The sequence below is a fragment of the Pteropus vampyrus genome, unplaced genomic scaffold (assembly GCF_000151845.1).
Source record: "Pteropus vampyrus isolate Shadow unplaced genomic scaffold, Pvam_2.0 Scaffold35, whole genome shotgun sequence".
Taxonomy (NCBI): domain Eukaryota; kingdom Metazoa; phylum Chordata; class Mammalia; order Chiroptera; family Pteropodidae; genus Pteropus; species Pteropus vampyrus.
In genome coordinates, this window is record NW_011888816.1 from 5,328,824 (window position 1) to 5,341,357 (window position 12,534).

The window sequence follows — 12,534 nt, forward strand, 5'->3', positions numbered from 1 at the left end:
TTTTTTTTGACTCTGAGTCTATTCATGTATAGTCTTCCCCTCCTGAGCCTTCTGCTGGGTCAGTCTGAACAAGGATTGGGGAAAGAGTGTTCAGTCCTGGGGCTACTGAGCATTACATGTCCCCTTGACAGGCTAAGTACCTGGGAGGTGAGTAATCAGATCACCTTTTACTTTCCTGCTGGCACAGGTAGCACCCAACGAGATGTCTTAACAAGACCTACCCTCTAGGCTCTGGCTCTAACTCTACCCTCACTGCCTCCAAAAGGTCTTCCTAAAAACTGAGACCCTTGTATGGGAGAGGACTATTCCATGTCTGGCAAAGATTAGTAGTTGATTGGTAGTGGCTGCCTGGACCTTTGCTGAAGATGGTTTCTGAGGCATCACCTAGATTGAGACCTCTGCGATTGATTAACGATGCCTGGAAGGGCCTGGAGTTAATGGCAGCAGCATGTGTGATGTTTTTGCCATCTCTGGAGCTTCCACTGGAGTCGTGCCACAACTTTTTGCTTTAGAAAGCCTTGGACTTCCCTAAATCTAAGAAAAGAGATGATAGAAGGGAGCTTAAAGATAAAATCCAGCTACTTTCGTCAAGAGTTTGACTTTTTCAGATAATCTCACACCTTTCCATCATGCCTGGTTTGTTGAGGGCGGTGTTGTTGCAAGGGTGAAGCGTATCCCTCTCTCCTAGTGTTCTCATGGGGAAGGGAGCTTCTCATTTTCTCCCTCCTCCCCCAGGAAACAATTTAATTATGTAGCATTGGACATTCGCTGGGCCCTGTCCTATCAGTGGGAGGCGTCCCTGCTCACATTCAGCTCATTTCAGGGTGGCGAGTACCTGGGTTGGGACAGGGCGTGCCCTTTAGAGATAGGTCTGTACTTCCTGTGCATGCAGCTGTGGACATGGACGGCTGAGCAAGCAGGCCCAACGTTGAATTCAGGGTGGAAGGTAAGAGGGTGAGCAACGTCTTCTTTCCAACCTTTGCAGTGTTATGCCTGAGGGGCCGGAAGGTGCCTGCATGCCAGGACAGAGGTGGAACTTGCTTCCCCTTGCCTTCTGGTCCTTGTGTGTCCTTGTGCTCAGACAGGGAGGTGGGGAGAGTCATTGGACGCCCAGGACACCTAACAAATATCAAGCCCCTTAAGTATGAAAGGATGCAGGCTTACGAACATAGCATGTTATTTCAAATTCATTTCTAGGGGACAAATGTATAATTTTTTTTAAAAGCCTTTGAATGATACAAAGGATAACAATTAAACCTCAACAATTTCAGATTAACAAAGCATCTATTACAAAGGGAGCACAAGCAGTTAAGTGTAGAGTATGTCACTGAATATCACTCACAGATCAGGGCCTGAAGTCTTTTCTGGGCTTGGAAAACAAGGCAGACCTATGAGGTCCTTGCCCTCCTCCTGGGAGGTGGCTCTGGGAGCCTCCGACAAGTGGGCCCAGAGCTGCTGTACTATCTGTCCCTCTCAAGTGCTGCCAGGGCGGTGTCAGCACACGAGAGGGGCTGTCATCTCTGGGCCCCTGATGCTGGTAAGGAATCTTCAGGCCTATTAGGTCAGGCACTGAGGCTGGGCTAAATGGGGACATTAGCAAATGGGGGGCCCAGGGGCTCTGGCTTTCAGGGTGCCACCAAAGCGTCCCTGGGTGTGGCCTGTCACTGCTTCTTCAGTCCCACTCCACGGCCCTCTCCTTCTCTTTCCACCTGCCCTTTATTCTCCCTCCGTCTCGTCCTCCTCCACATTTCTCTCTTCCCGCTCCCGCTCCCTTCCCTCCCACTCTTTCCCTCCTCATCATCTCATCTCCCCATCTCTCCCTTTTCTCTTCTCTCCTCTGTTCCACTTTTCTCTTTCTGTGTCCCCCCACCCCCTCTTTTCTCTCACACCCCGGTTTCCACCTGGGCCAGAGCCTAAGCCCTTCCCTACCCAGTGAAGGGGAGGAGGGCATAGTTTAGTCCCATCTCAGACGCCCCCGCCCCCTGCTGCCACCTCCAGGGTTAATGTCTCATTTGGCTTGGCCCCCTTGGAGAAGTTTGTTTCCTTGGGAGCGTGAGAGTCCCAGGCTGACCTCGTTGGCCACAGGGGAAGCTCTGGGTCGGAGGAACCAAGTTTCCAAAGACTTGGCCTGGAACAGGGCTGCTGGGGGTCCTCTGGCCTTGTAGAGCCAGCCTTGCCCATGGCCTCACCCAGAGGCTGGAGGTACACTTGTTTATTACACAGAGGCTCAGAGAAAGCGGGTAGGGCTGGGAGGCGGGACAGGGTGGCGGGCTGGGTGTGGAAGGAGCCACATCCAGGCCTGTTGCTCTGGGTGGCTGAGGGCCCGAGGGGCTGCATCACTTCTTGGAGGCCAGTTTCTTCCAGGTGGTTATCTTCCTGCTGCTCCTCCTAGTTTTGTTGTGAGGATGCAGCTCCACATCAGGATGTTTCATCCTAAAAATCAAAATGGAGAGAAGCGAATGCTGAGAAATAAGATGAGAGTCCTGGTCTGGACAGAGCTCCGAGCTGAGCTGAGGTGGATGTGGTCCTCCGCCACGCACAGCTGACGCCCTCTGGGTGCCACTCCAACCTGGGGGTCCCAGCAGCACCTGTGACTTTTCTAGGTGCTCACAGTTTTGCTTTTCTATCTTCATGAGAAATATTTGATTTTTCACTTCCTAATGAACACAGCCCAGTTAGTGGACTTTTGAAGGGTCTAAGAAGTTTCTGGCAGGGAGACAGCCAGTAGTCTCTACTCTTCTCAGACAGATGGGTCTAGGCTTTGTGGGGTTTCACTACAAAGTTTACAGACTCCAATCCCAAAGGCGTCAATCTCTACCACCCAGACCACTGCCAGCAGCTCCAGAGAGCAGCCTCAACACCAAACCGGACATTGTATTGATAAAGTGGGCCAGAGGTCAGTGATTGTTGGAGATGACCTGTGCCCAGAGGATTATGACTGCCCAACGTCACTTAGCCCTATGTGGCCTCTGGCCTGTGGCAGAGCCAAGGGCCCGCTGTGAGACATACTCATTCTGCTGACCTCAGGAGGGCCCCTCAGCCCCAGGCTGAAGTGGCCACCTACCTCTTCTCAGCTTCAGAGGAAGATTCCTCCATCTTGTCCCACGTGTTCAACGAGGAGAAGCTTCCTTGGATGTCTTCCAACATTGCTCTCTTGACTGAGTCAGGGTCTTCCAGGCCCTGGATGGAGGTTGAAGCACTGTAGGGGTGTAGGAAAGGGAAGACAGTGTTTGGTGGAGGCCAAGAGCTGGAGATGCCTGGGCATCAGCCCTCACTGGGAGCTGTCCCTTTAATGTTCTAGTTCCTGGAGAGAAAATGGTGTAGATGCTTCTCTAGAGGGTGAGTGAAAGGAGGACTTGATCCCCTGGGGACCCAGAGACTCACTGGAGGTCGGCTTCCCTGGCTTCTTTTTAAAGTCAGGATTGTCCTAACTCTGTGTTCATAACATCTGTATACTCAGCACTGGCCACTGGAGAGGCCTGCAGTGGGGGCGGGAGGGCTTCATCAAGAGAGCAAAGGAGAGAGGATAGGAGGCCAGGCAAATCAGTCATCATGTATAGTGTTATGGGTTGTGTCCCCCGCCTCCTGCAACCTCCCACCCCCAATTTACATATTGGAGTTCTCCTAACCCCTAGTACTCCAGAATGTGGGAAAGAGGGTCATTGCAGATACAGCGTTGAGATGAAGTCATACCAGAATAGGCTGGGCCTCAATCTAACATACCTGGTATCTTTATAAAAAGGGGGAACATGTGGACATACACACAAGGGGAGTACCCTGCGAAGACTGGAGTGGTTCTGCCACAGCTCAGGAGCAACTCGAATCTGGAGGCCTGGAATAGATCCTTTGCTAGCATGCTCAGAGAGAGCCTGGCCTTCCCATACCTTCATCTGAGATTTACGAGCCTCCAGAACCACGAGACAATAAATTTCTGTTTAAGCCACTCAGTTTTTGGAACAGTGTTATGGCCGCCCTAAGAAACTAGTAAACACTCAGGGTCACTCCTCACCTTTGTGCCACAGCTCAAGGCTTTGAAGCCATTCACGGTCTACAAACACTTTCTGGGTTACAAGACGGTTCTGAGCATCACAGAAGCCCTGGGAGACGGACAGCTCAGGGTTCCCATTTTAACGACCAAAGCAGAGAGGAGAGTGGGCTTGCTGGGTGGCACATGGTCGGTTCATGGCAGACACAAGGCTTGCCCTTTCACAGTCTCTTCGGATTTATTGAGTCCCTGCTATGTGACCAACTTAAGGGCAGGGCGCTTCAGAGACAAGAGACAAAACACGAGGGGAGAAGGGAGAGCGGGTCTCTTTCATCATTTTCAGGACCCCAGAAAAATAAAAAATGGAGAAATACCAAAAAGGGTCACATAATCTGGGTATTTCACAATATTTGCATGTGTCAAACTAACGCCTCCCTACATGGCTCATTCTGCTACCCCTTCCCATGGGGAGAACACACACGCACACACGAAGTCCAAGTGACCCCTTGCAACACTGCAACGGAGACAAGGGCAAAAGCCTACCTGAAGCCCTTGGAGAAGTGAGTTCCTTGGGTGGCTTGTGGAGGTGTCTGGGCTGAGCCTAGGGGCACTGGCATCCATCTCCAACACTCCCAGAGGGCAGGGGAAGGGGTGCAGAGTGAGCCATGTAGGGGCAGGGCCAGGCTGAAAGGCTCCTTCCCGGCCCTCATGCAGGGCCCCAGACCAGGGTGGATGTGAGGAGGTCCCTGGGCTCTCTGGGTGGCATAGTGTACATAGTGTACATAATGTATATAGTGTACCTGGGCTCTCTGGGTGGCATAGTGTACTATCTAGAGCCCAGAAAGAAGCATAGCCTCTCTAAATTTCTTCATTCATTCATTCATTCATTCACTCACAACATGAGTATTTACTGAGCACCTACTCCCTGAGACAGACTCTAGAAACAGACGCACGCACGGGGCTCTGAGTTTGCAGCCTCCTCTTTAGTCTGCAGTGGCCCCTCCAGGGCAGGGCCTCCTACCTGGCCCTCCCTGCTTCTAGCCTCACCCTTTCTTGCTCAGTGTCCATGCTGCTGCCTGAGGGCTTATCTTCCTTGATCTGGCCTTGTAGCTCCCGCTTAAAGCCAGTCTGTGGCTCTTAAACTTCTGCAGGGGCGAGCCCCAACTCCCTGGAGTGATGCCCAGCTCAAAGCCTATCTGAATTTGACCACAAACCACCAGCACATTTTTCTAACAGCCCTCTTGGAAGCCCCCACTACTAAATCCACAGCTATCCTGCTCTCTGGTCCCCAAAGTGTGCCTTGTCTTTGCTTATCCTAGCCCTGCCAAGAGTGTTTTTCCCTCTCCTTTTCTACTGGGCCTCTACTTATACTTCAAGGCCAAGTTCTTGTGTCACCTCCTGTGGGAAGCCCTCCCTGAACTCTTGAAAAGGAATGATTTGCTCCACTGCTTATCATGGTGCTGAGTTCACAGCTCTACGAATCTGCCTCCAATCACCTGAGGGGAGGACTTGGCATGGCTTTCAGTAGGTATGAGTGAGAGAATGAACAAATGAACCAAATGGAAGAGACATTAGAGGAACGTACATGAGTGACTAAGACAGTGGGGCCACATGGCCATCCTGCTGGGGTAACAGGAACACTCTTGTTCCTGGTGACAGTAGGCCAGGTGCTTCCCTGGAAGAATGATCTAGGGGTGGAAATCAAGATTATCTTTGGTCAAGCATAAGTAGAGGAGGCCATCTAGGGACCTGCAGCAGGCCCCTCCAGAAATTTCAAAAACCTTTATACTCAGCAAAGTGTCCGCAAGAGCCGGCCCTTAAGGGACATGAAGCCCACCTTTCCATGACATCAAGGCAGCCCCGTTTCTGAGCCCCTGTTCTACTTCAGGAAGGTAACCTCTCTCTATTCAGCCCACTCAGGCCCCCAGTACAGGACAGAGGTGGCTTTAAAACTGCTCTCATCCATAGCGACTGCTTCTGTGACAAGCTTGTTATATCCTTCTTAGTTAGCCCTAACCCAGTCCCTGCCAGGTTCATAAGTCTAAAGCCCACTGTGATCAAGCTACTCCCCAGCTTAAGAACCTTCAATAGTTACCCACTGCCTGTATGATCAAGTCACAGAAGCTCCCCCAACATGCCCTTCCCTGCTTAGCCAGTGCCTGCTTACCCCTCAGCAGGGGTCCCTGCTCCAACAGGTCTTCCCAGGACTCCTCATGAACTGGTCCGCAGTCACCTCATAATGCATGGAGAGCCTGGGCATTGCCTCATTCTAGCAGGCTTCTGCTTTCTCCTCTCCACAAGTTGACAGGTCTTATCTCACCCACCAGGCCTGGCCTATGCCTCACATGTGTCTGGATCCTCTAACAGAGTGGCTTGACACAGAGCAGGTCGGCAACGGGCTCACAGTGCCACAAAACCCTGGAGCTGGACCAGAGCTGTGCTGAGAACTGCCATGGCTAGTTAGGGACCAGCTGCCTGGCTGTGGAGCTGGGGAGGCAACTTAGGACAGGGAGGGAAGTTCGAGGGCCAGCTCTGCCATGCAGTGTCCCTGTAAACACGCAGAGCTCACACGCTCTTCCAAGGGCCCGGGTTGACCCCTCTTTTGCAAGAACTGTTGAAGTACTTGAGGACAGAGCAAGCAAGGCCTTGGGAGGTAGGCTCCAGGTGTGCTTTCTGGGGTGGAGGGAGGATGCTGGCAAGGGCTGAGTGCCTCTCCCAGAGCAGCATCACTGTGGGAGGGTCTGGAAGTGGCTGGCTCCTCCCTGAGCACTGGCCCACTCATCCTATCCCCATCTTCAAAGAGGTCCTGGCAGGGTCAGCTGAGGAGGGCGTGTGCCCCCAGGACAGCTGACCCGAGGAGAGACCTAGGCTTCCTGACACCAAGCCCCAGCCCTCCCCTGCCTATTCGCCTCTGCTCCCATTCAGCCTCCCTTTGCCTCTTCTCAGGTGGGTGAGAGGTAGGAGTGTTACTAAGTGACACAACTGTGAAGAGCTTCCCCTCACATACGGATGGTACTTTATAGTCTACTAAGCCTATGGAGGGTGTTAGGCATTTACATAGCACTGTGCCTTTCCAGCCTGTAATGTACTCTGCACTTCACAGAGCACTTGACAGTTTATAAGGCACTTCATCATTTATAGAGTGTCTTGTGGTTTACAAAGTGCTTTACAGGGCATAGGGTACACTGCAGTTTATAAAGCACTTTACAGGGCTTCCCGCTTACAAAGTGCTTCGGAGCAGGTCCATCTCTCAGGTTGGGCAGAGGGCACACAGCACTTGACAAGACGTTTTGCAGGTTACAGGGCACATAGCAGCTTCCAAAGCCCTTGGTGATTTATTGGATGTGTGGCACTTTACAAAGGACTTTGTCTTCTGTAGATTTCCAGACAGTTTGGAAGGTGCTCTGTGGTTGACTGGGCCTGTTATAGTTTGCACAGAGCTTTGCGGTTTACAGGGTACACGTTTTGTCATTACAGAATGCGTCTTCTCTTACAGCTTTTGATTCTCTCAACTCACTCCTCTAAGAATGGTCCTGAAGGGATGATGTCCTCAACCCAGAGAGAGACAACTGAGGCCCAGGGAGAGAAAGTGACATGTCTGAAGCCATGTCTGTGGCATGGCCTGGCGCCCTGCCTCTGCAGGGCGCTTCCCTGTCCTCACTGGCTCCCTGTCCCAGTGCGAGGGGTACGCTAGGGGCACCTCCTCCCAATCTCCCATATCACCAGCAGCTGGGCTTGGATTATACGGTTTCATGCTCCTCGCTCTACCATTCTGTGCTGGGCCCCAAGCCGGCCCCATGGGCAGCATGGCAAAGGAAGGTCCAGGTGGCAGAAAGTGCACTGACAGCAGGATGAATCGGTGCTCTGTGGCCCTGAGGTGTGGACTGGGCTGCCTCCCCTAACCCCTTCAAGTCCTGGGGACACAGAGGTGGCAGGAAAGCAGTCCCTGGGAGTGGTTCTCTTTAGACTGCCTGGGCTTGGGCTTGGCAAATTGCAGTGAGAAGGATGGGCCATGGCTTGGCATTTCTTAGGAACTCAAAGCACAGCTAATGGAGAAATGGAGACAAATCCAGTGGGGTGCAGGGAAAGGATCCCCAGGTGAAAGCTGCATAGCATAGTGTGCAACCAGGACAGGGAGGGGCATCACTGCAAGGCCTCACAAGGCCTCCACCAGAGCCAGACTGTGATGGCAAAGGAAGTGCATTCATACCTGTGTAGTTAACCAGCTAGTAATGGACAGTCTCATTGCTCTGTGAATGAACTCTGGCCCTGGATTATGGAGACCAGCCTTTCTTAAAGGTCCCAGCACTGAGGGTGAGTCAAAAGCTCCAGCCTCCCACAGTCTTGCTCCTCCAGGGCTTCTTCCAGAGAGAGACAGGGGCCCTTCTTCACGAAACTGCCCAGGCCGCCCTCCTACTCAAAGCCCCCACAGTCCCGGCTGCACCTGGAAAAGGGACGGCTGCCTTGGCGAGAATCAGGTGGCCCTATCCTGTCTCTAGCTAACATGGCCCACATCCCCATCATTCCCCTCCAGGGGCTCCTGGCATATAGAACTTCTTGGTGTTTGTTCCTGAGAAAGGTGGAGGGCAGGGGCGGGGGACGGGGTCAGGGGTTGGGGTTGTCTCACTGCTCTCTCTGCTTGACCAGCCCTTCCTGCCCTCTGTCCCTGCCCCACTACCCCCATGTCACATCCTGCCCTGACCTGGTCCCCACTACAGCACAGTGTGCCTCTGCTCTCAGGCATGGATCGCAGGCCTGCAAATAACATGACCACGCTTGGCCATGATGAGGACTCCCCAAGCCAATGAGGAAGTGGGGGAAGATCAGCCGCCCAGCATTCGGGTGGACGTAGCCCAGACTCGCAAGGCAGCCACGTCCTCAAGATGCCGCCCCATGCGTATTCTCACTGTCCTTTCCGGCAGGCTGCTGCCCACTTAGCCGGGAGCTAAGGTGAAGCAGTTCAAGGTCTTATTTGCCTCCAAATCCCCGGTGCAGAACACAAGGCTGGGCATACAGTAGTTGCTCGGAAAATGAAGGAGTGGCATGACTTTTATGCTGAAAAAGGGAGCCATTTCTGGAGAGAAGAGCCTCCCATCACTGGAGGTATGTGAAGGGCGGCCTGATGACCATGGCAGGCAGCTATCGGCACTCCGTCAATCAGCCCTTCCTCCTTCTGACCTAACCTCTGACACCCTGGGATGGAATGAAATTAGCCCTAGGTCATCATTCATTGCACACTTCCCAAGGGCCTCCTATGTGCTGGGCCCCCGGGTGAGGGAAAGACAAAAGAGAAGAGAGATGCAGTTTGTAGGACATGTGACACAGGATACCTAGCCCTCTGGGCTGGCATAGCTTAACACATGCAAAGAGACCTACAGTCCCTTCTCAACTCTATGGTGCTCCTCAGGGCAGAGCTGTCTCTCGGAGACCCTAGCCCCACAGGCCTGCATGAGTCTCGAGCCTTACCGGTGGCCCCACAGCCTCCCCCAGTTGCCCTTGGCCTGGCCTACCCCTACCCTTCTGCTCTGTTTGTTACAACTAGTCTACTTGCTAGGCAGGGGCCCACCCCAATCTAAGCTGGAGCTCAAGGATTCAGTGAGGAGCCCTGTCTCCCTGGGCAACCAAGCTCCATCACTAGCCACAGACAGACCCAGCTCTTCTTCCTTGCTCACAGCCCTTGCTTCTCCACAGTGTCCTCACAGACCCCATGCCCAGACTGAGGACTGTCTCTGTGGCCGGCTCCTCTGAGGAAAGAGAAGGTGTAAGTACCCCTAGTGCAGTGACTGTCCCAGCCTTTCCAGATCTAGCTCCCAGCTCTGCTCCCTCCCTTAGTTTACTCTGCTGATCTGTCTCTCCTCCCCCTACCTCCTTCCCTACCACAGCTATATAAAAGCAAACAGATTAAAACTCCAGGTGAGGAAGACATGATTCTCACCAAAGGATGGTGAGCCCCACCCACATCCCTAGCTCTGAATGCAAAACTGTCTGCAAACATCCTTCTTGAAACAGAAGACCCAGAAATGCAACATTTGCACTCCAGGTGCTACACCTCCCTTGCATTACACACCGATACTTCTGCCTTCTGATTTTTTTTTTCAGCATAATAGTCTGTCGTGCTGGGATGTTCACATCCACTGACTGTAAACCTTCCAAACCTAAAGGTAATCATTTGTTCTCTCTCTTGAACCACCTCTTGGTGGCTGAGTGTACTGTACACCTCTATTCGGTCATTTCTCCCACTCAAAGGCACAGCTGAGCAGCAAGCCTCCCATGTACTCATCCAACTTGCATACTTAGGAAAAATGTGCACAGGCCAAGCGCTGCCAGAGGTCTGCCCTTCATGCTGCCACTGATCACCGTCCACTGGGTGTGGCTGAACAAGCAGTTACCTGAGCCACATCTATCCATCTGGTCCATGAGGACATCAAGAGCTTTTACCCAGTGTCTTTCCAAATCCAAACAATCTAGGTTGACAGGGAGCCTCTTGCTACTGATCTAGCTGCCCTGCTGGAAGAGGAAGTGGGGTCCATGGGTGGTTTTAAATCGTGTCCACAAATTCTTCAACAGTCCTCCATCAAGAGGTGAGGTCTTGCTTCTCTCTCTTAAAGTTGAGGTGGTCCTAGGGACTCACATGCAGAGGAAGGCGGTACTACATGACTCATGAAGATGAATCATAAAAAGCAATGCAGCTCCCACCTGGCTCTCTTGGGACCTTGCTCTTGGAACCCAGCCGCCATGTTGTGAGGAAGCCAAGGCCACGTGGAGAGGCCACGCATAAGTATTCCAGCTGACAGCCTGCATCGACCACCAGCTGTGTGAGTGAGCAGGCCTTTCAGAAGACTCCAGCCTCAGCCAACTTCTGACTTCGACTACACAAGGAAGAACCAACGAACTTAGCCCAGTTGGCTTCCCAACTATCAGAGGCGGTAATAACAATTGTGTTGTTTCACACCACTAAACTTGGCGTGGTTAGTTACACAGATATAGATAACAGAACTGTTGTTATGGAAACATTTTCTTGTAGAGATTCCATTCCCTTTTTCCTTAAGTGTTTTTAAACTGTCGACCTAATAAGCCATTCTAGAATTAGGAAGAGTCCTACTGGTTTATAGTTGCAGGAATCTGCCCCTTTCCATTTTCAAGAACCTAAACCATCTGTGTGTGCATGTATGTACGTATGTATGTGTGTAGTTTCCTGATTCTTTCTCTACCATTCCTCAAAAATTGTTGAAAAAGTCCTTTCAGAAACCTTGGATATAACAAATTAGGAGCCCAGAACTCATTTTAGTAACAGCAGCAGCAGCAGCAGCAGCAACAACAACATTAACAACTGTAATTTATAATCTCTAAGTAAATGCCAGTGATGTGCCAGCACTTCACATATATTGACCCATCTAATCCTCACAACCCAATACAGGTAAAACTATGTTTATTCTTGCTGAGGTAAACAGAGAGTAAGTGGTTTGCCCAGTCCGTACTGCTTCTTTCTCCTGGCCCCTCGCCTGTCTTAGGCATAGGCTGCCCTTTCTTATTAAAGGTCATCCTCATTTGAGGACAGTAGAAGCCAAATAAGATCTGCGTCTTTTTGTAACTAGTTTTTGACAACACACACTCCCCATCTACACACCCCCAAGAGTCAGACTGGCCTTCTGAATGTTTCTGAAAATGCCTTTGCCTGTTTTCTTTGGCCTCGGCTCATCTTCAGTTTGGGCCTTCCTAGAAAGCTGTGTGAGGGGCTTGGTGGGAATGGGGGCTGCCGGACTCAGTGCAGTGGGAGTGCAGTCGAAGGCAAGCCCATGTGTGTGGGCAGATTTACAAACCACTTCAGGAAACACGCTTTTGTAAGTTTTTCACAACAACATTGCAAGGTGGGCATTAATACCCTCATTTCAAAGGTGAGGAAAGTGAGGATTAGGAAGGCAAACAGATTGGCCCCGGTCACCCAGCTAGTAAAGAGCAGAGCAGGGGCTTCAGCCTCATCTCGAGACCCCTGACCCAGTCAGTTTTCCACAGTACCATGAGGCCCAGACATTCTAGGATCTGGTCCCATTTCCTAATACAGCCTTCAGCAATGTCATGACCTCCAGGTTCCTTCCCTGAACCGGGCGGTATGCTTCTTGAACCAAGAGACCTATCTTTGCTCGTCTCACCCAAACGGGGCCCTGGCAGTGCTCAGCAGATGGGTATCACCTAGTTGAAAAGCCTGAGCTCAGAGGCTGAGAGGCTGACTTAAGCCAGGCCATGCTACTTCCTTTTACAAGGGCCTGAGATCACTCTATGAATGACCCTTGTCTATGTGGCTACGCTGGTAAACGAAGCAGAAGCTGGACTGGAATCGCACACAGCATGGGATGGGGTTGGGTGCAATGGGACAAAAGGCAAGAATGTCACAGGGGCCCTTGCCCAAACTCCTGTCTTCATTATCTCTCCTACAGAAACTAGCACTGGGCAAATAATCCTGTCTTCCTTCTCCAAGAGGGCCCTTTTCCCAAGCTTGTGCCCCAAGGAAATCAAAAGCATGGCTTTGTTCACCCCTTTCCCCGCCTCCT

The 12,534-nt window shown here is 51.9% G+C and overlaps 1 protein-coding gene across 1 annotated transcript in view; it reads right to left on the minus strand.

The window, feature by feature from the left end:
* Positions 1–2,336: 2,336 nt before the first annotated feature.
* Positions 2,337–12,534, minus strand: part of CUNH3orf20 (chromosome unknown C3orf20 homolog) — a 63,300-nt gene continuing 53,102 nt past the window's right edge. Inside the window, exons 13-14 of the mRNA XM_011357490.2 lie at positions 3,065–3,180; positions 2,337–2,433 (exon numbers count right to left, since the gene is read on the minus strand). Of these exons, the coding sequence (XP_011355792.1) occupies positions 2,337–2,433; positions 3,065–3,180 (213 nt within the window). The remainder of the gene's footprint in view (positions 2,434–3,064; positions 3,181–12,534) is intronic.